At 36.0% G+C, this 27189-nt stretch overlaps 1 protein-coding gene across 1 annotated transcript in view; it reads left to right on the plus strand.

Annotated features, from left to right (window-relative positions):
• The window catches only part of SHCBP1L (SHC binding and spindle associated 1 like), a 40563-nt gene extending 16349 nt beyond the window's left edge, over positions 1 to 24214 (plus strand). Inside the window, exons 6-10 of the mRNA XM_024732612.1 lie at positions 5170 to 5275; positions 20424 to 20577; positions 21800 to 22050; positions 22891 to 23013; positions 23860 to 24214. Of these exons, the coding sequence (XP_024588380.1) occupies positions 5170 to 5275; positions 20424 to 20577; positions 21800 to 22050; positions 22891 to 23013; positions 23860 to 24111 (886 nt within the window). The 3' untranslated portion in view covers positions 24112 to 24214. The remainder of the gene's footprint in view (positions 1 to 5169; positions 5276 to 20423; positions 20578 to 21799; positions 22051 to 22890; positions 23014 to 23859) is intronic.
• The last annotated feature ends 2975 nt before the right edge of the window (positions 24215 to 27189 follow it).

The following is a 27189-nucleotide window of genomic DNA, read 5'->3' on the forward strand; positions in this document are numbered from 1 at the left end:
AACCTTTAAAAAAAAGAGGGAAAATTATTCCCAAGCCAAAAAAAAAAAAAAAAAAAAAGAAGAGCAAACTAACAAAAACCAAAGGAATTTGTCACCAGTAGATTGGCCTTGCAAGAAAGGCTAACGGAAGTTCTTCAGGGAGAAGAAAAATTATTAAAGGTCAGAAACTCAGATCTACTTACAAAAGAAGAGCTTTGGAGGAGGAATAAATGAAGATAAAATCTTTTCTTTTTCTTATTCTCAATAGATCTCTATCAATCTAAAAGATAACTATTTAAAGTAATAGTAGTTATGATGGTATTGGGTGGTAATTGTTTATGGATTGGTTAAATAAGTGACAGTAATATCATAGGGATAGGAGGGAAAAAAATGGGAAAACTCTGTTAAAAGGTACCTGTACTATACATGAAGTAGTATAGTGTTATTTGATGGTGGACTTAGTTTAAAACGTATATTGCCATCTATAGGGCAAACACTAAAAAAACTTTTTAAAATAATTGATATGCTAAGAGGGAAGATAAAATGGAATTACTAAATGCTCAGCTAAAACTAGAGACAAAAAGGAGGTACAACAAATAGAAAACTGTTGCAAGTGTAGTAGATATTAACTTAATGATATCAATAATTTATTTTTAAAAATATTTATTTTTATTTATTTGGCTGTGCTGCGTCCTAGTTGTGGCACGCAGGATCTTTTTAGTTGTGGCACGTGGGGTCTTTAGTTGTGGCATGCGACCTCTTAGTTGCAGCGTGTGGGATCTAGTTCCCAGACCTGGCATTGAACCCAGGCCCCTGGCATTGGGAACACGGAGTCTTAGCCACTGGATCACCAGGGAAGTCCCTCAATAATTACTTTAAATGTGAATGATCTAAATACATAAATCAAAAGATAAGAGATTGTCAAAGTGGATAAAAAGACAAGATTCAACCATATGTCATCTACAAGAAACCCACTTTAAACATAAAGGCTTAGAAATGTTCAAAGGAAAAGGTTAGAGAAAGATACTTCATGCTAACACAACCATTAAAAAGCTGGAGTAGCTATATTAATTTCAGACAAAGTAGGCTTTCAGAACCAGTAAAATTATCAGGAATTGCATAATGATAAATGGTTTGATTTTCCAAGAAGACATGACAATCCTTAATTTGTGTATGCACCCAACAACAGAGAATCAAAGTATGTGAGGCAAAAACTGATAGAAATGCAAGGACAAATAGACAAATCCACTATTATAGTTGGAGACTTCAGCATCCCTTTTTCAGTAGTTGATAGATCAAGCAATAATAATAATAGATCTAGAGGAGAATTCCTCTTATTGAAAAAGAACATTACAAAAACTCTACAGCTAACATCATACTCACTGGTGAGAAACTATATGCTTTCCCTCTAGGAATAAGGCAAGAATATTTTCTCTTACACCTTTCACAAAAAATTAACTCACAGTGATCCGTAGACCTAAATGTAAACAAACTAAGACTTCTAGAATAAAACAGAAGAAAATCTATGTGACTTTGGGTTTGGCAATGAGTTTTTATATACAACACCAAAAGTATGATCCATGAGAGAAAAAGATGATGAATTAGACTTCATTAAAATGAAAAACTTCTGCTCTGTGAAAGACACTGTTAAGGGAATGAAAAGATTAGCCATAGATTTGGAGAAAATATTTGCAAAGCACATATCTCATAAAAGATTTGTATCTAGGGGAATTCCCTGGCAGTCCAGTGGTCAGGACTCTGCGCTTCCACTGCAGTGGGCACGAGTTTAATACCTGGTCAGGAACTAAGATCCTGCATGGCATGTGGTGTGGCCAAAAAAAAAAGAGACATATCTGATATACAGATAGATAGATATAGATAGATCTCTTAAAATTCATTCATAAGTAGCAAATAACCCAATTAAAAATGGGAAAAGGACTTAAACAGACACCTTACCAAAGAAAATATATAGATGGTAAATGGTAAATAAGCATATAAAAAGATGCTCGAGGGACTTCCCTGGTGGCGCAGTGGTTAAGAATCTGCCTGCAAATGCAGGGGACACAGGTTCAGTCCCTGGTCCGGGAAGATCCCACATGCCATGGAGCAACTAAGCCCGTGTGCCACAACTACTGGTCCTGCGCTCTAGAGCCTGTGAGCCACAAATACTGAGCCCGCGTGCCACAACTACTGAAGCTTGCGTGCCCAGAGCCCATGCTCCACAACAAGAGAAGCCACCATGATAAGCCCGCGCACCGCAGCAAAGAGTAGACTCCGCTCGCTGCAACTAGAGAAAGCCCACACGCAGCAATGAAGACCCAACACAGCCAAAAATAAATAAATCAATAAATTTAAAAAAGATGCTCAACATCATTTGTCATTGGGGAATTACAAATTAAAATGAGATCTCATTATAACCTATTAGAATGGCTAAACAAACAAAACAAAGCAAAAACCTGACAATACCAATTGCTGACAAGGATGTGGAGCAATAGGAACGCTCATTATTTATGGGAATACAGAGTAGTATAGCCTCTTTTGAAGATGGTTTGATAGTTTCTTAAAAGCTAAACTTATTCAAACCATTGGTATTTACCCAAATAAGTTGAAAATATGAAAATATGAACAGAAATAAAAAGGATAATTAAGGAATAGTATGAGCAATTATATGCCAACACATTAGATAGCCTAGATCAAATGGACACAATCTACCAAAACTGACTCAAACAGAAACAGAAAATTTGAATGGACCTATAGCAAGTAGGGAGATTGAATTAGCAAATTTAAAAACTATCCACAAAGAAAAGCCAAGGACCAGATATCTTCACTGGTGAATTCTACCAAACATTTAAAGAATTAACACCAATTTTTTTTTTTTTTTAACAAACTCTTCCAGAAAATAAAAAGAGAAGGGAACACCTCCCTAACTCATTCTATGAGGCCACTATCAATCACCCTGATACTAAAACTATAGAAAGACATAACAAGAAAACTACATAAACTATCCCGTATAAATATAGATGCAAAATCCTCAGTAATACTTTAACAAACTGAGTCTAGCAACATATAAAAAGAATCATACATTATGACAAGTGGAGTTTATCCCAGGAATGCAAAGTTGGTTTAAAATATGAAAATAAATCAATGTAATACACAATAAAGCCATATTATCATCTCAATTGTTATAGAAAAATCATTTGACAAAATTCAACACTCTTTCACAACAAAAAATCTCAAAAAGCTTGGAATAGCATGGATCTTTCCCAACCTGTTTGAGACCATCTATGAAAAACCTATAATTAACATCATACTTACTGATGAAAGAATAGATATTTCCCTGCCTAAGATCAGGAACAAGACAAGTATGTCCGTTCTTGTATTCAATTGTACTAGAGTTTCTAGCCAGACCAGTAGGCAAGAAAAAGAAATAAAAGTCATCCAGATCAGAAAGGGAAAAGTAAAATTATCTGTACTTGCAGATGACATGCTTGTATGTAGAAAATCCTATAATGAAATACTGCTCTGCGCTATAAAGAAATAAATTGCTGATACACAAAATAACATGATGGATCTCAAAATAGTCTGACTGAAAAAAGCCAGATACAAGAGAGTACATAGCATATTCCATTTTAAAATTCCATTTAAAAATTCCAAGAAAGGGGGCTTCCCTGGTGGCGCAGTGGTTGAGAGTCCGCCTGCTGATGCAGGGGACACGGGTTCATGCCCCAGTCCGGGAAGATCCCACATGCCTGCCGCGAGGCGGCTGCGCCCGTGAGCCATGGCCGCTGAGCCTGCGCGTCCGGAGCCTGTGCTCCGCAACGGGAGAGGCCACAACAGTGAGAAGCCCCCGTACCGCAAAAAAAACACTTCCAAGAAAGGGAAATCTATGACAGAAAGCAGATCAGTGGTTTTCTGGGAGTGGGTGTGGAGGATTGACTGCAAAGATGCATGAAGGAACTTATCAGTGTGATGGGAATGTTCTATATCTTGATTATTATGATTGAGTTAAACGGGTGTTTACATTTGTGAAACCTCATAGAATGGTTCATTTAAAATGAGTGTCTGTGATGTAAATTATACCTTAATAAAGGTATAATTTTAAAAATCACATATACCTTTAATTTCAAAACTAGGATTGTATGAGAAACTACTTATTTCCTGCATGTAAGATGCTTTACTCTTTGAGCAACTACTAATTAGCTATACAGTGAAAAAAATATATGAGTATTTCTCTCAAAATCAAAACCAATTGCTTAAATAGGTATAAAAATGCTGAATGGGTTTGATTTTGAAATGTTAAATGAAACTTTTGCTTTGAAGGACATTGCTAGTATCTTAAAATTCAAAATTTAATAATTGGTGTCATAAATTCTTAGAAACAGTTTTCTGAAATTTTAAGCTTTACAAAAATATTAACAATTGAAATATAAGCTGAAAAATATTGGTATTAATGCTGCATCCCATTAGCATCAAGCAATAATCAAAGTGCTGCAGAGAACCCAAAAGATTACACCTAAGGAGACTACTGGTAAATATGTTGAAAAAGGAGTATCCCTCTTGGCTGACAGTAACAGTAAAAGTTATACTCAATTTTTTTTTCCTTTCTTTTGATGACATTTAAATGATTGATAGGAAACAGGAACTGTAAAGAAAAGCAGAAAGAAGAGAAAGAGTGCTGAACATCAAACAGTTAAAAAGCAATGAAGAGGGAAGCTAGAATTGTTCTGCTGGGAGGCCAGCAGCCAACTATATCTATGGAGAACTTAACCTTTGAAACAAAAACACTCTGTTAAATGAACATAGTATCTCAAATTAGGCATGTCCCAAAACATTCTTATACCTCAGTATCACAGACAACCTATCGCTGCTTCAAGTGTCTACAATTCAGAGGATTATGAAAGTACGATCAAGAAAATTTCTACTGTATTGAAAAGTTGAGATGATTGTAGTGGGTTGCACGCAGATTTTCATTAAAATGAAAAGATTTTAGAATTCAAAGCTTTAAACACTCAGTTATCTAAAATATTTCAATTGTTGCATTGCTCTCAAGTTGCTCATTGCTCTCAAGAAGCTTAAAATTAGTGAAACCTATTTCTCAAAGATGCTTAGTACCAAGTTTTAATTTTCTAAGTAGGTATATGTTGTCTTTTTCATGTTAATTTAATCATAAATAAATGTTTTCAACTTCAGAGTTCATGGGCCTTTCTTTCCAAGAATTCTGAGGCGTAGGAAAGGAAAAAGAGACTTTGGAAAGACTATAACACATATCGTAGCAAAAGTGATGACTACTGACATGGTAAGAAATACACTATTATTATTTGTTCATTTATATAGCTCCATATAATCAGAAAAGAAGCTCTTTGAAGGTTGGATTCTTATCTGACAGTAATGCCTTATTTCCTCCATTACGTCCAGCTCAGAGATTGGCAATTAATAGGTACTAAATAAATATATGTCAGCAACTATTTACAGAGTACTAGTCTTGTTGCCAGGTGCTATGCTAGTAGCTATGGGAGACAAATATGAGAAATACTGCATTTGAGGGAGATACAGTTTTGAACCAGACCCACAGTCTTGCTTCTTCCATACATTTGACAAGTTTGAATTATGGTGGAGATATGGACAAGTAAATAGGCTATTACAATTACAACACAAAATGATAAATGCTATGATAGGAGTATGTACAGAAGGCATATAAGATGGGTACATAAGCCAGAGTTAGGAATTCTGGCAGTGCTGGCTGGAAGAAATCACCAGATGAAACCTGAAGGATGAGTGTAAATTTAACCAGCCAAAGAGGGGAAAGTGTTCTAAGTCAGAGTAAATATTTCTATCTCATTTGATCTCTCAGCATTTCACAGCTCTCTTCTTGGAATACTCTTTTTCACTGTCTTCTGTTACAATACTTTGCTGGTTTCAGTCTGTCTAGTTTTTTTTATCCTTCTGTCCTCTAAATGCTTGGAACTTATCTTTTTTCTGCACTATAATATCCCTAAGTGATTTATCTGATCTCTTCCCATGACTTCAGTTATATACACTGATAATCTAAAATGTGTATCCACAGCCCACATTTTCGTTCTGAGCCCCAAACCTATATGTCTAGCTGCCTATTACTCATCACCCCTTGATTACCTCATGAGTACTTCAACTCACATGTCCACAATTAAATTCATGATCTTATCCATTGACTTGTTTATATACTAGAGTTCTCTGTTTCAGTAAATGGCTCCACTATCTACCCAGTTGTTAATTACAATCTTCTGAGAGTTAGCCTAATCCTATCCCTCATCACCTTCATGTACCCTCTTTTATTCCTCATTAATACCATATCCTGGTGTACACCATGTTGTTTCAGAGAGCTACTGCACATCCTTTAGGTCTCAATTTAAATGTCATTTCTGTAGAAAAAGGCTTTCTCAACCTTCCAGAATACATTTTACTACATATTCCCATGTACCCTGCACTTTCTCTTATTGGCACTTTTCCTTATCATGACTGTATTAAATACTTTTGTGGCTATCTATTGCATGTCTGTCTCTTTTACTAGAATATGAGCTTCTTGAGAGCAAGGGGTGTATGTTTATCATTCATCCAATCACCTAGCATGATGCTTAGCACGAGGTAGGTGCTGAGCAGTTTTTGTTGAATTAGCAAATGAGTGCATGTTTGACAAGAGAGTATGGGGTATATGTGAAGAACTAAAAGAAGTCCAGCAAGGATGGTGTTTAATTCCTAGGAGGAGAGTGGTTAGAGATAAAGCTGGACTATTAGACTGGTCTTATCTGCTATTCTACCCATTTTTATTATTTTCAACAAAATTTAACTTTACTTTGATTTGCTTATTAGATCAGATTTTCAATAACATTCATTATTCCACCAATTATATTTGTAAACATCTTTTAAAACATCATTGTAAAGTAAGGTATAGATTTTGCTTTTATCTCCAGCCTTTTAAAATATTTTTATTTATCTTTCTTTTTGTTTTTAAATCTGTTTTTGGCTTCATTTTCCTATATGGCAGTAAGAAATTTACTTGATTTTTATTCAGTGCTTTGCAACCCTTTCTTCATTTGTGTAAGTAAATATCCATGAACTTCAGAGGACAGGATAATGAGAGGAAGGCTACTCTGAGAAGGCAGTATCATCAACTTCCACTTTGCTTGGATCTTTGATTTTAGATTTACCTTTGAGGTTGACAAAAAATTTTAATTTGACGGTAGTTGCAGCTATGTACATAAGCCTTTAACAATTTTCTCAACTTTGAAGATTCTTTACTTGGTGTTTTTCCTCCTCTATACTCTCTCCTTAAACAGTTTTATCCATGCCCACCATCTTTATGCTGGTGATCTTCACAAGTAGTATAGCGAAAAGGCATGGACTTTGTAGTCAGGTAAATAGCCTGTCTTGGGCAAGCTGCCTAACCTCTGAACCTCAATTTCTATTTGCAGAGTGCTTTAAAAAGAGAAAAAACTGTGTACTGTTCTGATGAGGATGATGATCTCTGGAGCCAAACTGCCTGGATTCAGATTCTGGCTTTGGCACTTACTACTTATGTGATTTTCAACAAGTTATTTGCCCATTTGTGCTTTAGTTCCTCATTTGTAAAATGGGGATAATACCTTATTTCCTTATTTATAGAGCTATAAGTGTTCCTTATTTATAGAGCTACGAAGATTAAATGAGTTCATATATGTGATGTGCTTAGAATAATGGCCAGCACATAGTAAGTACTAAATAAACATTTTATTACTGCTATTACGGCTACCACCACCACTGACACCTTATAGGGTTTTTTGAGAATGAAATGAGATGCTATGTATAAAATACCTAGCAGTGTCTGGCACACAGTGGTTTTTCAGTAATTTCATTCCCTTTTCTCTTTCCCTTCTTGCTTGTATTCTTTGCTGACCAACATTACTACAAGTTCTTCTCAGCATCTTTACCTTATGTCTCACTAACATACAACAATCCTAAATTTGAACTTATTAATTTTTAAAAATTTTTTGAATTTTATTTTATTTATTTTTTTATACAGCAGGTTCTTATTAGTCATCAATTTTATACACATCAGTGTATACACGTCAATCCCAATCACCCACCATCCCCATCACCCATGGCCTTCCCCCCTTGGTGTCCATACGTATGTTCTCTACATTTGTGTCTCAACTTCTGCCCTGCAAACTGAAGTCTATATTTAGGTTTTTTTGTTTGTTTGTTTGTTTGTTTGTTTTTGCGGTACGCGGGCCTCTCCCTGCTGTGGCCTCTCCCGCTGCGGAGCACAGGCTCTGGACGCGCAGGCTCAGCGGCCATGGCTCACGGGCCTAGCTGCTCCGCGGCATGTGGGATCTTCCCGGAAAGGGGCACGAACCCGTGTCCCCTGCATTGGCAGGTGGACTCTCAACTGCTGTGCCACCAGGGAAACCCTCTATATTTAGTTTTTTAAGAAACCTCCATACTGTTCTCCATAGTTGCTGTGTCAGTTTGCATTCCCACCAACAGTGCAAGAGGGTCCCCTTTTCTCCACACCCTCTCCAGCATTTGTTGTTTGTAGATGCCCATTCTAACTGGTGTGAGGTGATACCTCATTGTAGTTTTGATTTGCATTTCTCTAATGATTAGTGATGTTGAGCAGCTTTTCATGTGCTTCTTGGCCATCCGTCTTTGCAGAAATGTCTATGTAGGTCTTCTGCCCATTTTTGGATTGGGTTGTTTGTTTCTTTAATATTGAACTGCATGAGCCGTTTATATATTTTGGAGATTAATCCTTTGTTCGTTGATTCGTTTGCAAATATTTTCTCCCATTCTGAGAGTTGTCTTTTCATCTTGTTTATGGTTTCCTTTGCTGTGCAAAAGCTTTTAAGTTTAATTAGGACTCATTTGTTTATTTTCGTTTTTATTTCCATTACTCTAGGAGGTGGGTCAAAAAAGATCTTGCTGTGATTTATGTCAAAGAGTGTTCTTCCTATGTTTTCCTCTAAGAGTTTTATAGTGTCCGGTCTTACATTTAGGTCTCGAATCCATTTTGAGTTTACTTTTGTGTATGGTGTTAGGGAGTGTTCTAATTTCATTCTTTTACATGTAGCTGTCCAGTTTTCCCAGCACCACTTACTGAAGGTACTGTCTTTTCTCCACTGTGTATCCTCGCCTCCTTTGTCATACATTAGTTGACCATAGGTCCGTGGGTTCATCTCTGGGCTTTCTATCTTGTTCCATTGATCTATATCTCTGTTTTTGTGCCAGTACTATATTGTCTTGATTACTGTAGCTTTGTAGTATAGTCTGAAGTCGGGGAGCCTAATTCCTGCAACTCTGTTTTTCTTTCTCAAGATTGCTTTGGCTATTCGGGGTCTTTTGTGCCTTCATACAAATTTTAAGAGTTTTCGTTCTAGTTCTGTTTAAACTACCACTGGTAATTTGATAGGGATTGCATTGAATCTGTAGATTGCTTTGGGTAGTATAGTCATTTTCACAATATTGATTCTTCCAATCCAAGAACATGGTATATCTCTCCATCTGTTTGTGTCATCTTTGATTTCTTTCATCAGTGTCTTATAATTTTCTGAGTACAGGTCTTTTACCTCCTTAGGTAGGTTTATTCCTGGGTATTTTATTCCTTTTGTTGCAATGGTGAATGGGATTGTTTCCTTAATTTCTCTTTCTGATCTTTCATTATTTGTGTATAGGAATGCAAGAGATTTCTGTGCATTAATTTTGTATCCTGCAACTTTACCAAATTCATTGAAGAGCTCTAGTAGTTTTCTGGTGGCATCTTTAAGATTATCTATTTTTAGTATCATGTCATCGGCAAACAGTCACAGCTCTACTTCTTCTTTTCCAATTTGTATTCCTTTCATTTCTTTTTCTTCTCTGATTGCCGTGGCTAGGACTTCCAAAACTATGTTGAATAATAGTGGTGAGAGTGGGCATCCTTGTTTTGTACGTGATCAGAGGAAATGCTTTCAGTTTTTCACCATTGAGAATGATGTTTGCTCTGGGTTAGTCGTATATGGCCTTTATTACGTTGAGGTAGGTTCCCTCTATGCCCCCTTTTGGAGAGTTTTTATCATAAATGGGTGTTGAATTTTGTCAAAAGTATTTTCTACATCTATTGAGATGATCATATGGTTTTTATTCTTCAGTTTGTTAATATGGTATATCACATTGATTGATTTACATATACTGAAGAATCCTTGCATCCCTGGGATAAATCCCACTTGATCATCCAACACTAGCAGGTAGGTCTGGTTCAGTCTCCCCTGGGGTCACTGCTCCTTCCCCTGGGTCCCGATGCGCACACTACTTTGTGTGTGCCCTCCAAGAGTGGAGTCTCTGTTTCCCCCAGTCCTGTCAAATCAATTCCCACTAGGCTTCAAAGTCTGATTGTCTAGGAATTCCTCCTCCTGTTGCCGGACCCTCAGGTTGGGAAGCCTGATGTGGGGCTCAGAACCTTCACTCCAGTGGGTGGACTTCTGTGGTATGTGTTCTCCAGCCTGTGAGTCACCCACCCAGCAGTTATGGGATTTGATTTTACTGTGATTGCGCCCCTCCTACCGTCTCATTGTGGCTTCTCCTTTGTCTTTGGATGTGGGGTATCTTTTTTGGTGAGTTCCAGTGTCTTCCTGTCGATGACTGTCCAGCAGCTAGTTGTGATTTTGGTGTTCTCACAAGAGGGAGTGAGAGCACATCCTTCTACTCTGCCATGGTGTGTTTCCTTGACCTGAACTCATTAATTTTTTTTAACTTATTAATTAATCCCATCCCTAGTCCTCCTGTATTCTCTATTGAATTAATGTCCTAAATATCCTTCCAGTCAACTACATATGTTAAACCATACATGTTTAACTTTTTAAAGAACCACTAAACTGTTTTCCACAGCAGCTGAACCATTTTACATTCCCACCAGCAATGTTTGAGGGTTCTGATTTCTCCACATCTTTATCAACACTTATCTGTCTCTTTCATTAAAGTCATCCTAGTGGTATATGAAGTGGTATCTCATTGTGATTTTGATTTTCATTTCGTCTTTTCATGTGCTTGTTGGCCATTTGTATCTCTGGTTTGGAGAGATATCTCTTCCAAGTCCTATGCCCATTTTTGATTGGGTTGTTTTTTTGTTACTGATTATGAATTTCTTGTATATTCTGGATACTAGATTCATATTAGATGTATGTTTATGTATGTTTTCTCCCATTTCATAGTTGCCTGTTCACTTTCTTAATAATGTTCTTTGATGCACAGACGTTTTAAAGTTTGGTGAAGTTCAGTTTATCTATTTCTTTTACTCATGCTTTTGGTATCATACCAAAGAATCCACTGCCAAATCCAAGGTCATAAAAATTTAACCTTATGTTTTCTCTTAAGAGTTTTATAGTTTTGGCTCTTATATTTAGGTCATTGATCCATTTTGAGTTAATTTTTGTATATGGTGTGAGTGAGGAGTCCAATTCTATTTCTTTGCATGTAGATATCCCGTTGTCCCAACACCATTGTTGAAGAGACTGTTTTTTCCTTCACTGAATAGTCTTGGCACCCTTGTTGAAAATCAGTTGGCCTTGGCTGTATGGGTTTATTTCTGGGCTTTCAGTTCTGTTTCAGATACTGTCTATCCTTATGACAGTATCACACAGTTCAATTACCATAGCTTTGTAGTAAGTTTTGAAATCAGAGGTGCGAGTTCTCCAAATTTTTTCAGTACTGTCTTGGGTCCCTTGCAATCCCATATAAATTTGAGGATAAGATCTTCCATTTCTTCTAAAAAGGCTATTGGAATTTTGACAGGAATTACATTGAATCTGTAGATCAATTAGGGTATTATTGCCATCTTGGCAATATGAAAAGCTTCCAGTCCATAAACATGGAGACTTCCAATTTACTTAGGCATTCTTTAATTTCTTTCAGCAAAGTTTTGTAGTTTTTACATAAAGGCTTTCACCTTATATGTATGTAAAAAATTATTCCTAGATATTTTATTATTTTGGATGCTCTTGTAAATAGAATTATTTCCTTAATTTTCTTTTCAGATTGTTCATTGCTGGTATATAGAAACAAAACTGACTGGTGTGTTGATCTTGTGTCCTGCAACTTTCCTGAATTTAATAGCTATCATACTTTTTTGGTGAATTCTTTTGGGATTTTCTATGTATATGATATGTAGAATCAGGTTGTCTGCAAACAGAAATAGTTTTACTTCTTCCTTTCCAGTCTAGATGCCTTTTATTTATTTTTACCTAGTTGCTCAGGCTAGAACTTCTTCTGGCTAGTACAGTGTTGAATAGCAGTGGTAAAAATGGGTGTCTTTGTTTTGTTCCTGATTGTAGGGAAGTGTTACAGGATGAACTGTGTCTCTCCATAATTCGTATGTTGAAGTCTTAATCCCCATACCTCAAAATATAACTACATGTATTTGGAGATGGGTATTTAAAGAAATGATTAAGTTAAAATGAAGTCCTTATGGTGGGTCCTAACGCAAACTGCCTGATGTCCTTATAAGAAGACAAAATTTGGACACACAGAGAGGTACCAGGGTGCACGTGCACAGAGGGACAACCACGTGAAGAGGAAGCAAGAGGGTGGCCACGTGCAAGCCAAGGAGAGAGGTCTCAAAAGAAACCACACTTACTGACACCTTGATCTAGGATTTGCAGCCTCCAGAACTGTGAGAAAATAAATTTCTGTTGTTTAGCTAAATTTGTGGTATTTTGTTACCCTAGGAAACTAATACAGGGAGAAAGTTTTCAGTCTTTTATGATTATGATGTTAACTGTGAGCTTTTCGTAAATTACATTTATTGTGTTGAGGAAGTTCCCCTCTATTCCTAATTTTTGAGTGGTTTTTATAATGAAAAGGTATTGGATTTTGTCAAATACTTTTTTTTTTTTTTTTTTTTTTTTTTGTACCACCAGGGAAGCCCTCAAATGCTTTTTATACATCAACTGAGATGATCCTGTAGTTTCTTTCCCCCTTTTATTTTATTAATGTAGCATTGATTGATTTTTATATGTTAAACTACCCCTGAATTCCTGGGATAAATCCCACTTGGTCATAGTGTATAACTCTTAAAATACTGTTGGTTTGGCTTGCTAGAATATGTTGAGGATTTCTGCATTTATATTCATAAGCGAAATTGGTCTGTAGTTTTCTTCTGGTTTCTTTGGCTTTGTTATCAGAGGATGCTGGTGTCATAGAAGGAGTTAGGAGTTGTTCTCTCCTGTTTTTGGAAGAATTGGAGAGAAGAATTGGTGTTAATTCTTTAAATGTTTTGTAGTAGTTACTAATGGAGCCATCTGGTCCTAGATTTTTCTTTGTTGGGAGGTTTTTGATTACTGATTCAATCTCTTTACTTGTTCTAGGTCTGTTCAGATTTTCTATTTCTTTTTGACTCAGTTTTGGTAATTTGTATATTTCTAGAAATTTGTACACTTCATTTTGTTGTTCATTTTGTTGGAGCATTTGTTGGTGTACATTTGTTCATAATATTCTCTTATAATCCTTTTTATTTCTAGAAGTTCAGTAGTAGTGTCTCCACTTTCATTTCTGATGTTATTTTTTGCCTTCTCCCTTTTTTCTTAGTTTAGCTAAAGGTTTGTCAATTTCATAGATCATTTCAAAGAATCAATTTTTGATTTCATTAATTCTATTGTTTTCCTGTTCTCCATTTATCTCTGCTCTAATCTTTATTATTTTCTTTCTTCTGCTGACTTTGGATTTAGTTTGTTCTTCTTTTTCTAGTTCCATAAGATATAAAGTTAGGTTACTGATTTGAGATCTTTCTTTTTTTAAATTTATTTATTTTATTTTTGGCTGCATTGGGTCTTCATTGCTGCGCGCAGGCTTTCTCTAGTTGTGGTGAGCGGGGGCTGCTCTTCGTTGCGGTGCACGGGCTTCTCATTGCGGTGGCTTCTCTTGCTGCAGAGCATGCGCTCTAGGCATGAGGCCTTCAGTAGTTGTGGCACACGGGCTCAGTAGTTGTGGCTCACAGGCTGTAGAGTGCAGGCTCAGCAGCTGTGGTGCACGGGCCTAGTTGGTCCGCGGCATGTGGGATCTTCCCAGACCAGGGCTCGAACCTGTGTCCACTGCATTGGCAGGTGGATTCCCAACCACTGCACCAACAGGGAAGTCCCCAAGATCTTTCTTTTTTGTTTGTTTGTTTCTTGCGGTATGTGGGCCTCTCACCGTTGTGGCCTACTCCCGCTGCAGAGCACAGGCTCCAGACGTGCAGGCTCAACGGCCATGGCTCACGGGCCCAGCCGCTCCGCAGCACGTGGGATCCTCCCGGACCGGGGCACGAACCCGTGTCCCCTGCCTCGGCAGGCGGACTCTCAACCACTGCGCCACCAGGGAAGCCCCAAGATCTTTCTTTTTTAATGTAAGCATTTATAACTATAAATTTCACTCTGAACTCCACTCTGAGCATCCCAGAAGTTTTGGTACGTTGTGATTTTGTTTTCATTCACCTCATTTTCTCATTTTTTCTTTGGGTTTTCTTTGACCCATTTGTTGTTTAAGAATGTTGTTTAATTTCCACATATTTGTGAATTTTACAGTTTTTCCTGCTGTTATTCATTTCTAAATCAATTCCATTGTGGTCAGAGAGGATACATTTATTGAAATTTGTTTTGTAGCTTACCATATGGTATATCCTGGAGAATGTTCCATGTGCAATTAAGAAGAATATGTATTCTTCTGTATTGAGTTCTGTGTGTATTAGGTCTAGCTGAATTACAGTGTTGTTCAAATCCTGTTTCCTTATTGATCTTCTGTAGATGTACTAGTCATTATTGCAAATGGAGTATGGAAGTCTTCAACTATTATATTATTGTAGAACTGTCTAGTTCTCCCCTCAGCTCTGCCAGTGTTTGCTTCATATATTCTGGAGCCTCATTGTTTCCTGTATACGTGCTTATTATATCTTCTTGATGAATAAATCCTTTTTGGTCAATATATAATGTCCTTCTTTGTCTCTGGTAAAAAGTTTTGACTTAGGGCTTCCCTGGTGGCGCAGTGGTTGGGAGTCCGCCTGCCGATGCGGGGGACGCGGGCTCGTGCCCCGGTCCGGGAGGATCCCACATGCCGCGGAGCCGCTGAACGGCTGGGCCCGTGGGCCATGGCTGCTGGGCCTGCGCGTCCCGAGCCTGTGCTCCGCAACGGGAGAGGCCGCAACAGTGAGAGGCCCGCATACCGTAAAAAAAAAAAAAAAAAAAGTTTTGACTTAAAGTCTATTTTGTTTAATATTAGTATAGTCACTGCAGTTCTCTTCTGGTTACTGTTTGTATGGAATGTTTTTTTCTATCCTTTTACTATTAATTTATTTGTGTCTTTGGACCTAAAGTGAGTCCCTTGTAGACATTATATAATTGGATCATGTTTATCCATTCTACCAGTCTCTGTCTTTTAATTGGTGATCTTAATCCATTTACATTTGAAGTGATTACTGATAAGAAAGGACTTCTGCCATTTGCCATTTGATTTCTATATGTCATATTCTTTTGTATTTGATGAGTTTTTTCTAGTGTTTTGTTTGACTCACTCCTCATTTCCTTTCTGTATATTTTTAGTTATCATCTTAGTGGTTACCATGGAGATTACAATTAACATTCTAAATTTATAACAATCTAGTCTGGATTGATACCAACTTAGCTTCAATAGCACACAAACACTGTTCTTTTACAGCTCCATTCCTACTTTATGTTGCTGTTGTCACAAATTACATCTTTATACATCGTCTGCCCATTAACATGGATTTATAACTGTTTCATGCATTGCTCTTTTAAATCATACAGGAAACAAAGAAAAGGAGTTACAAACAAAGATTATAATAATACTGGCTTTATATTTACCCATGTATTTGCTGCCTTTGCTGGAGTTACTGCTTCATATGGCTTTGAGTTACTAACTAGTGTTCTTTTCCTTCAGTCTGAAGGACTCCCTTTAGCACAGGGAAGATCCAGCCTTTGTTTATCTGGGAATGTCTTAAGTTTTTCTTTATTTTGAAGGATAGTTTTGCCAGATATAGAATTCTTGGTTGATAGTGTTTTTTTCCCCCCTTTCAGCACTTTAAATATGTCATCTCATTGGTTTCTGGCTTCCATGGTTTCTGATGAGAAATCATGTTAATCTTATTGCCAGTCCTTTGTTCATATTGAATTGCTTCTCTCTTGCTGCTTTCAAGATTCTCTGTTTTGGCTTTCAACAGTTTGATTATAATGTATGTTGGTGTGGATCCCTTTGTATTTATTCTGCATCCATTAAGCTTCTTGGATGTGTTGATTCACATCTTTCAACAGATTTGGAAAGTTTCCAACCATTATTTTTTCAAATATTCTTTCTGCTCTTTTCTTTCTCTCTTCTTCTGGGATTCCCATAATACCGGTGTTCTTGATGGGATACCACTGGTCCTTTCGACTTTGTTCATTTTTCTTCCTGCTCCTTAGATTCAATAATTGCAATTGTCCTATCTTCAAGTTTGTTATTCTTCTGCCGGCTCAGACCTGATATTGAACCTCTCTAGTGAGGTTTTCATTTCAACTATTGTACTTTTTGTACTTTTACTGGACAGCTATAGAATTTCTATTTGGTTCAATTTTATAAGTTTTATCCCTTTATGGATATTCTCTATTTATTCATCTGTTGTTCTCTTGGTTTCCTTTAATTATTTATCCATGGTTTCCTTGAGCTCTTTGAGGCTATTTAAGACAATTGATTTAAAGTTTTGTCTGGTAAGTCCAAAGTCTTTTCTGGACTGCCTCAGAGATGGTTTCTGTCAATTTCTTTTTTTTTTTTTTTTTCCTGTGAATGGGCCATAGCTTCCTGTTTCTTTGTATGTCTTATAATTTTTGTTGAAAACTGGGTATTTTTAATATTATAATGTGGTAACTCTGGAAATTGGATTCTACCCCATCCCCAGGGTTTGCTGTACTGGTTGTTTAGGACTGCAGTTGTCCATATGTTTAGTGAATTTTCCAAACTGTTTTTGCAAAGGCTGTATTCTTTTTTGTGTGTGGCTGCTGAAGTCTCTGTTATCTCAGCAGTTAGTCAGTGACCTGACAGAAATTTCCCTAAACACCTGCAGCTAAAAAGAAAAACAAAAACAAAAAACTCCTTGTCTTTGCAGATTAGCTCTGAGCTGAGGCACTCCTTCAAACTAAGCCAGGCTGCCTACAACTCTGCCTTAGTTTTCCCCTCCTGCTTGCACAGGGCCCAGTGATCAGCCAGAAGCACAAGCTTAAGGTCTTTACAGATCCCTTCTGAGTATGCATCCATCCCTGAGATTGTGCATTTTACTGTAGATTCCCCAGTATATAAGGTAGCTCTTATTTCCCCAAGAATCTTCCTCTTCAGCCTCCTCATTTGTAGGCTTTTCCTTGCCCTTCCTTCATCCTTTGTCCCAGGTAGCTTTGGGTAGAGCATGTCTTTAAATGCTTTCATCAGATGCTACTTATAAAGCTGCTCCATCCTGAGGGAGGTGAAACAAAGGTCAGTTTCTTTGCCAGTCCCTCTCCTGAGATACTGATCATCAGACAGGTCAAAATGCAGTCACAATTTTTTTGAGAATAAGGTCCCTATTTCCCCCACCCCTCACCCATCCCAGTGCCAGCAAGCCACATCAGAAATACGGGCTGTTGCTATTCACTCAACTGCTGCCAGTCTGGAGAATGGGATATGGTAGGCAAGTAAGTAAAGACACCAGAACACTTTCTTACTGAATTTTAACCACCTCTTCATCTAGCACTTCCTTGGCTGCTATGTTTAATTAGATTTCAGAGTTACAAAAAAACATTCTGTCATTTTTTGCCAATTCGTTTGCTTTAGAAGAACTAATTCTTGGAGCTCTTTACTCCACTATTTCCAGGATGTCACCTCTTTCTTGTATCTTTCTCTCTGCTCTCTCCTTCCTGAATGCATTGAGAGATGCTCAGTTCTGTCTTATCTTAAATAACAAAACAATATCTACCCTAAATACCACATCTTTGTCTCTTCCCTTGCAGAGCCAAACTTCTTGAAATATTTGGCTTCACCTGTCTTTACTTCTTTCCCATTCATGCCTCTACTCACTGTGATCTGGTTTCTGCCTCCAGAACACCAGTGAAAATGCTCTTGTGGTCATGTGGGACCAAGCTGTGGCTAAATGCAGTAGGGATTACCATCTCTTTTAATCTTTCAGCAGCATTTGACATGATCAACTACTTCCTCCTTTCATGACATCTTGATCTGATTTTCTTACCACCTCTTGGGCCACTCCTCCGTTTTCTTTATAATATCTTGTTTTTGCCTATCCTTTAAATGTTATTCCTCAGTGTTCCGTACAAGGGTGCTACCTTTTCCTTTTTATACATTCTTATGGCTAATCTCACCCATTCCCATGCTTGAATTATCATACAAGTAAACAATTCTAGGATCTTTATACCTTGTCAGATTTCAGTCCTGTATTCTAGATCCTTATATAGATGGTCTACTGGATATCTGAGTGACTCCACTGGTACCTCAAATTAACTGGCACCAAAATTAAACTCATTATCTTCCCCCATCAAACATTTTTCTCATGTTTCCTGTTTCAGTGAGTAAGGCAAATATAAATGATGGGAATTCCCTGGCAGTCCAGTGGTTAGGACTCTGAGCTTCCACTGCAGAGGGCATGGGTTCGATCCTTGGTCAGGGAACAAATATCCTGCAAGCCGCACACATGGCACGGCCAAAAAAAAATTTTTTTTAATATATATATATAAATGAGATGTATTCTAGAGTTCTTCCAAAGTATTTACAGAGGTAGTCCTTGTAATGTCTGCTACAGAAGTATTTAGAGTATGTAAGATGTAATACAAGCACAAATGACTGTATTGGTTTGCTGATTTAGTGAGGATTTTAAGAGTTTCATATATATATCTGGGAAAAAAATGTTCACTCCTGCTTATCAAAGAAAATTAAAATGAGGCAGTGAGCCTATTAAAATGGCAAATATTTTTATACATTTAAAAGATACCTCATGCTGATGAGCTTGCAGAAAAGTGAGTTCTCAGACCAAGTGTCAATTTGTTAAACTTTCTTGGAGGGTGGTTTAGCAATATGTATCCAAGAGGCTTAAAATGTTTTATACCTTTTGACTTAGTAATTCTCAATCTAGTTTATCCTAAAGAAATAACTAGAGATGTGCATAATTTATTTGTGGTTGTATTTTTGTAATATTGAAAAAAATTGTAAGCTATCTAAATGAGGGTAGGAAAATCATATTATGACACATCTGTATGATGTATTATGTAAATCATAAAAATTAGGCTTTGGAGACACAGACGTAGAGAACAAACATATGGACACCAAGAGGGTAAGGGGGTGGGTGGGATGAACTGGGAGATTGGGATTGACATATATACACTAATATGTATAAAATAGATAACTAATGAGAACCTGCTATGTAGCATGGGGAACTCCACCTCAGTTCGCTGTACAGTAGAAACTAACACAACGTTGTAAAACAACTATACCCCCAATTAAAAAAAAAAAATTTAGGCTTTGAAAGAATATTTAAAGACATGGAGAAATGTGATATAATGAAATGAGAAAAATCAGGATTCAAAACCATATGCATCTATGGTATGATATATTGGTATTATGAATAAATGAATATATGCATGGGAAAAAGACAAGGAAATATCTATATATTTTATTTAGGTTAAAATTTCCATTTTTGTTATGCTTTGTTTCATTTTGTTTTTTACAATAAGTGCCTCTTATATAATAAGAAAAATGATATATGAATGATGATGCCATTTCTATTGGGATAAAAGAATAGGCATTTTTTCAGAGTATATTTTTAGTTACCAGATTTTATTTTTATAGTTCCTCATTCTTCATGGCACTAATAATGAAGTTCTTTCCCCTTTCCTACTCCCAGTGCAAATTTCTGGTACTTTTTAGTTCTAGAATCTTTAATATATAAATTTTTGTTGGTTTACCAAAATTTTAGAGTCAGTTTGAGTTAAAACAAAGTAGTAGTTTCCAGTAGGAAAGAGATCTGGTGTCATCTAGATCTAAAACTTAGCTTCACCACCCACTAACTCTGTGTCCGTGGGCAAATCATTTACTCTCACAGAGTTTCAATTTCTTAACATTACAAGGGTATAATAATACTTTACCTCAAAGAACTGTTGTGAGGCTTAGGAGGTAATATGTAAAGGTCAAAATATGACTTCTGGCTGTATTTAATAGCTGTAAAATTACTAGTGATTGTAATCATTCACTAGTGAATGTAATTGTAATGAGAAAATCTCTTTTCATCATTCCTTAATTGATGGACTGATACTTTGAGCATTTAATGAACATAAACACCTGGAGTATTTACAGTGCACTACCTATACAAAGTAAGTCTTCGGGAAAAGCACACGTTACCAATGAGTTAACTGATTAAAATGACCTGTTTCAGTTTGACCTATTGTTTTACTTCTTTTTTTCAGGTGAAGGACTTATCTTCAGACACACTTCTCCAACAGCATGATGATTTGGATTTGGCTTTGGATAGTTGTTATAGTGGAGATACAGTAGTTATTTTTCCAGGAGAATATCAAGCTGTAAATCTTGCTTTATTGACTGATGACATCGTTATAAAGGGTTAGCAAGGCATCCTTTGCAATTTTTTAACAGCAATGTATGCTGGAGAAACTGTATTTTATAAACATGGTTAATCAGATTACTAGAAATTAGAACAGGGTTTTATGTTTCACAAAAATCCCTTATGTGCTTTTTACAATTAAGATTTTCTCACCTGTTCAGTAGTATATTATCTGTACAGGTGACCTCGTTTGGACATACTGTACCAGAGCAAATCAATCAATGAGACTACTTTTTCCCCATGATAATGTAGCACTACAAGCAGAGATTCTAAATAAATACTCAAAATCAGGAAAAAAAATCAGTTCACAATATCTTCTATTAGCTCTATATTTTTACCTAAACTACTTTTTTCTCCTGTCTCCATAGCACTTCATAGCACTCTAGTAGGGAAAGCTAAATGTAAGGCTATATTAAAATATGCTCAGCATTTTCTCAAAAAGTTTAATTCACATGGAAACTCAAGAAGTAAAAAAGCAGAGTTTACTAAATTTCTTTTAGGTTCTGAACATATTTAGTGAACATATTTAATTTTGCCCTTTTACATTAAAGTAAGGTTATTCCCCTTGTCTAGCCAAAAGAAAAGACAGATGACTTAAACTTTGCTATCAATTCAAAAATTGAGCAAAATTTTCACTAGATTTTGATGACTGTAGTCAGTTATATTTTGCTGAACTATATGGGTAATAAGGATCATATTTGTAATTTTAAAAATTGGTAGTCTTCTTAAAGATCCAACCCATTTTTGGATTGATGTTAAATTTAGAAGATTGCTCAGACTACTCTAGAACAAAATTATGGATATGATTACATTAATCTTGTAACCTAATTCAAGTCTCTGCCAGTCTTTTTTGTTACGGTAATTTATAATGGTTTTGAAACCAGGTTTTGGTAAGATACTTTTTGTATCTTACACATTTTGTAGATGACTGCTCACTATATAATATAGGGAAATATATAGTGGAAGGAATATGTTGAATAAGTACCATAGGTACATTTAGATTGATTATAAACCCAGATTCTTCCATCATGACATCAAAATAAGGACAAAAGACTACATTATAGTTAAGTATCTAATTAGTTGACTGAATAATTACAGATGTTACTTATTAAAAATGTGTGAAAAGAAAAACTTAGTAAGAACAAGTATTATTGAATGACTAAAGGGCTTTAAGCTTTGGGAGTACTGATTTAATTATGTATTTTTGTCTTTATACATCAGGAATTGGAAAGAGAGAGGAAATTATGATTACTTCTGAACCTTCTTATGACAGTTTTGTGGTGTCCAAAGCTGATAATGTGAAATTAATGCATCTATCTTTGATACAACAAGGGACAGTTGATGGTATTGTGGTGGTGGAGTCTGGTCACATGACTCTAGAAAACTGTGTATTAAAATGTGAAGGAACAGGAGTGTGTGTTCTTACAGGAGCTGCTTTGACAATTACAGACTGTGAAATAACTGGTGCCCAGGTATTTTATTTTATAAAATTTATGGGTTTATTTGGCTATTGATAACTTTGACTGATCTTAATATGGAAACAAAGGGTAACAATTATTTTATCTTTTAATTGAATTATAATTAAACTTAGAGACTGACAAAAGTAAATAAAGTGAGAACAAGTATACGTGTGTCATTATACACTTAGTACACTTAGGAAAAGTAAACTGCCTAAGTCCAAAGTAAGAAATTACTAGTTTTGGTTTATGTGTGATTTTTAAAAAAATCTAGGTATCAGTGGCTGTAAAACAGATCATGAGTCAGTTACTTGATCGTTTACTTAAAAAGATATAAGTACTTATAAGCTATCAGACATTGCTGTAAGGTATTGTGATTAGTTCTGACAGCTTGAGTCTAAAGATAACAATCACAAAGACCATTAAAGGACTAGAAAATTGAATGAAAAAAAGATTAAAGGAAGCAGAAAAATAAGACCTTTTTATAGAATGACTTTTTCTTAGTTCCCACTAAAATAAGGAAATACTTAAGTAGAATTATGAGGGATTTAGAGTATATATAAATGAATTTTTGTAACTATTGAAAGTTGCTTAAAGAGGTCTTTGACTCCCTCCTAAGACTTGATTTGGGTAGGAGAGAATGTTATACGCCATATGACTTCAACCTTCCTTCTAGGCCCAATGATTCTCTGACACAAATGTTTTAAACATTATCTCCACAAAATTGTTGTTTGCACTATCATGTAACTTAGTGTGTTTAGATTGCTAATACAGAATTACAGCTTTCAAATCTAAAGAAAATTTTGGAGAGGTGCATGTGTTTTATAGATTGTTTTATTTGCTTTTAATTTACAGGGTGCTGGTGTTGAACTGTATCCTGGAAGCATAGCCATTTTGGAAAGGAACGAAATTCATCACTGTAATAACCTCAGAACAACTGACAGTTCAAAAAGCACCTTAGGTGGAGTTAATATGAAGGTATTTTCACATTTTTTAACATAGAATTGTTGTAAGAATTATAAATAATTATTAGAAAGATACCTTCAGTCTTAAATTTTAGTCTAAATGTTATTGTTGATTTGGAAAAGTATGGTACAAGTAATTAAAATATGGTTTAAATGATGGTTGATAGGAAACAAGTTTAGTCTTATTTAATAATTTCAACTTAAATTCTTAGTAAATAACTTTGAATATGAGAAAGTACTCTTATAAATGTTTTAATTTTTCACTGAGCAGACTTGTAATAGATTTTCCAAGGTAAAGCAAATTAAGAGGATAAATATATTAAATATTTTAAGTCTTACTTTCAAACTTTGTAAAATAATTTAAGCTAACCAATTAAAACATTAATAGCAATAATTTATAAGTGAAATGCCTTCCCATTCCTTTCTACTTCTATAAATTCTACCTTTCTAGGTCCCTCTCTAGACTCGTATAGTTAATGAAGTTTTCCCTAGAACACTAATTTACATATCATTATTTTAAATTATTTTCATCTTTAGCATTTTCATTATCTGAAATTATTTTCATATTTATCATGTTATATTAAAAGTCAACTTCATGGGATATTGCTGTATCCCCATCTAGAATCAGTTGTCTTTATCAATAATGGATAAAATTGAAAACTCCATTTAATATTAAAACCTTTTGTAGTTAGTATTACATTAATCCAGTGAGGAAAATAATACTTGTTCAAAACTGAGATTGTTGTTCTAAAGAAATGTGTAAACTCAAGAATAAGTTCTAGAGTTTATGAGATGTTCATTAGTTCATATTTTATTTTTATAGAAATTGAAAAACTAATTTCCTTGAATAATTTAACAGGTTCTTCCAGCACCCAAGTTGAAGATGACCAATAATCATATTTACAACAACAATGGCTACGGAGTAAGCATTCTTCAACCAACTGAACAGTTTTTTATTGTAGCAGAAGAAACCCTCAGCAAAGGGACTGCTTCAGGAGATAAAAAAGATGATAATATGCTCTCCAAAGTAATGCAAAATCTGAATCTGGAAATGAATAATAATAAAATAGAAGCAAACCTAAAGGGGGCTATCAGAATAGTAACAAGTTAAAGCATCTGGATCTATGTTAAAGTTTTATGTTTCAGATATTTAATAATTCTCGTATCCCACAGAAATGGTAGTTTTAATTAAATGTGAAACTTAATTTAAAAATTTAAATATTTAATGCTTTCATTGAATGATTCATTTTAACGTTTTTTAAATAAGTTTTGAGATATAATTTACATATCATAAAATTCACTTTTAAAATATATAATTCAGTGGTATTTAGTATATTTTTAGTATATACCATCATCATTAATTCCAAAAACAACTGTGGTTTTAAATATTGTTTTATATAGTCTGAGTCCAATAAGAAGCTTTAGGTGCTTTATGTAGAGAATTGAAAAAATAAAAAAAGTTTATGGACAATATCTGATTCATTCCCATTTATCTGTGCAGGTAACTGGAATAAGATAAGATAGCACTATGTTTAGGCTTAACTATAGGAAACAAGAAAATTCAAAATAAGAGAGGCAAAAAACAAAGAAATGTATTTCTCCCTCAAAGTCACACACATTATTTCAACTTTCATGCCTCCCTCCAGCTAGAATCTGATTGCATGGCTGCATCTAACTGCAAATGAAGCTAGGAAATATAATCTTTAAATTGGATGGCATGAGTCCTCTAAAATAGGGTGTTTGTTTTGTAAGAAAAAACTGGTCTTTTTCACAAAGCACAGCTTACATTGACTTCAGGATATAAAAGAAAATAAGCACTCAGGCTTCAGCCCCCAATCTTTCCTTCCACAATTTGACTTTTATTCAGTACTTTGTGTTATCTGTAACTGAGCAAAGGCGACCCTGTGTTGCTATAGAGAATCTCTTGAGGCTGAGAGTTGAATGAAGTATAGTAGCTGTTCTTCAGTGTTTCATTGAATAGCTTTTTTTTTTTTTAAACACAAGGTCTTCTTAGCCAGGTGACATAATTCCACGGAGGAGGCCTTAACAAGAACAATCTCTCTATAATGAATTTTATAAGCTGTAAAAGTGGGGATTTTCCTTCACAATCCTCTTCCTCTACTTCCCTGTTTTTCGCTTTAGGAAGAGTATGTGATGGACAAAGATAGGCTCTTTTGAGTAAACAGAAAGCAATAGCCTCACAGGGGCAAACTTCTCACTCATTGGTTACTTGCCTCCTTTCTGTTGCTGCCATTGGTTTCCAACCAATTACTTTTTTCCCCAGGCCCACTTCAGAATACAGGGTTTTGTTTTTTTTCTCCTATTCTCATATCTCTAAAGCATGCACAAAGCATTTTTAAGATTTTCTAAGAAATCTGAACTTTGATAGTTATTTTTCTCCCTCCTTCACCTTCCCACCCTTATTATTTTTCTCTCCGTCATAACGAACTACCACAAATTTAGAGGTTTAAACATCACCAATTTATCATCAAACAGTTCTGTAGGTTGCAGTTTTGGCATGGGTCCCACCGGCCTAACATCAGTGTTGACAGGGGTTTGTTTCTTTCTGGAGGCTTTAGGGGAGGATTTGTTTCCTTGCTCATTTGGGTTGTTGGCAGAATTCAGTTTCTTGCAGTTGTAGGACTGTTTTCTTGATGGTTGTCAGCTGAGGGCTGTTCCCAGCTTCTGGTGACCAACTGCATCTGGGTTACGTCCTCCTTCCTCCATCTTCAAAGCCAGCAACAATGGACTGAGTCCCTTTTCTGCTTTTAATTTCTTCTGCCTTGTCTTCAATCTTATCTCTCTGAGCCAATTCTTCTGCTCCCTCCCTTCCACTTTTAGGGACTCATGATTAGATTGAGCCCAGATTGAGCCCACTCGGATAATCCAGGATAATTTCCCCATCTCAAGGTCCTTAACTTGAATTACATCTGCAGAGTCCCTTTTGCCATGTAAGATATGCATTCACAGGCTCTGGGAATTAGCATGTGGACATCTTTGAGGAGCCATTATTCTGTTTACCACTTGTCTTAACCAATTTTCTAGGTCAAGGGAAGACAAATACTAATTCTACTCCTCAAATGGGATTTAAGAAGTTTCCTCTACCAGGACCAACCCATGCATAGCTCTTATACATTTTAAAAGAGATTCTAATTTAGAACAATGGCATATGCCCTGAGAAAACCATAATTCAAAAAGAAACATGTACCACAATGTTCACTGCAGCACGATTTACAATAGCCAGGACATGGAAGCAACCTAAATGTCCCATCAACAGATGAATGGATAAAGATGTGGCACATATGTACAATGGAATATTACTCAGCCATAAAAAGAAACGAAATTGAGTTATTTAATTGTGAGGCAATTATACTCCAACAAAGATGTATAAAAATAAGAGATTCTAATTTAGAACCTAGAGGTGCTTCCATATTTTTGCTCTGTCCTCATTCGTGCACATATCTGGCTGGCCTACTGGACGCTAATTTTGTAGTATAGGCATTGGGTCTTAGTAACCATTATATTCCCCACTGTGCTGTGCATTCCAAGTAATAACTGCTAACAGTTTAAAAAGAATGCTACCAATGGGTCTCTGCTTATACAAAAGACTGAAATGAGATTTACAATCTAGGACTTTTAAGGATATTTCATCACAGTTGCTGGGGATGGAAATGTTAGGATTCTGGAGGTGAGGACTGGACAAATCAAGATTAGAAGAGTGGCCTTGGTGTGGAATGAAAAGGGATGAATTAGAACCCCTTTCTGCCTTTTTGTAAGGAGCTGGCAGTAGGAGTGGAGATTTCCTTTGCTCTGCTGCAATGCCAGTAGCAGCTATCGTAAACTCTCAATTGAAGAAAAGAATGGGAACTATAATGCTAGAGCCTCTTGTCAGTTTATTAGAAGCAGTGAAAAGTGGCAGGTGGCTACAAACCAAGGGACTGAGGCACTCCTCAGCAGCACAAGGTACAGAAAAGTTGCTAATATAATAGGAGCACTTCCCTGGTGGTTCAGTGGTTAAGAATCTATGCTTCCACTGCAGGGGGCATGGGTTCAATCCCTGGTCAGGGAACTAAGATCCCACATGCTGCCCGGCATGGCCAAAAAAAAAAAAAAAATAGGAGCAAGTTACTATTCTTTGTGAGACACCCAAGATGCATGTTACCTTATAGATTTAACAGTTATAATCAGA

Source organism: Neophocaena asiaeorientalis, unplaced genomic scaffold (assembly GCF_003031525.2).
Source record: "Neophocaena asiaeorientalis asiaeorientalis breed wild unplaced genomic scaffold, Neophocaena_asiaeorientalis_V1.1 scaffold119, whole genome shotgun sequence".
NCBI classification, from domain to species: Eukaryota; Metazoa; Chordata; class Mammalia; order Artiodactyla; family Phocoenidae; genus Neophocaena; species Neophocaena asiaeorientalis.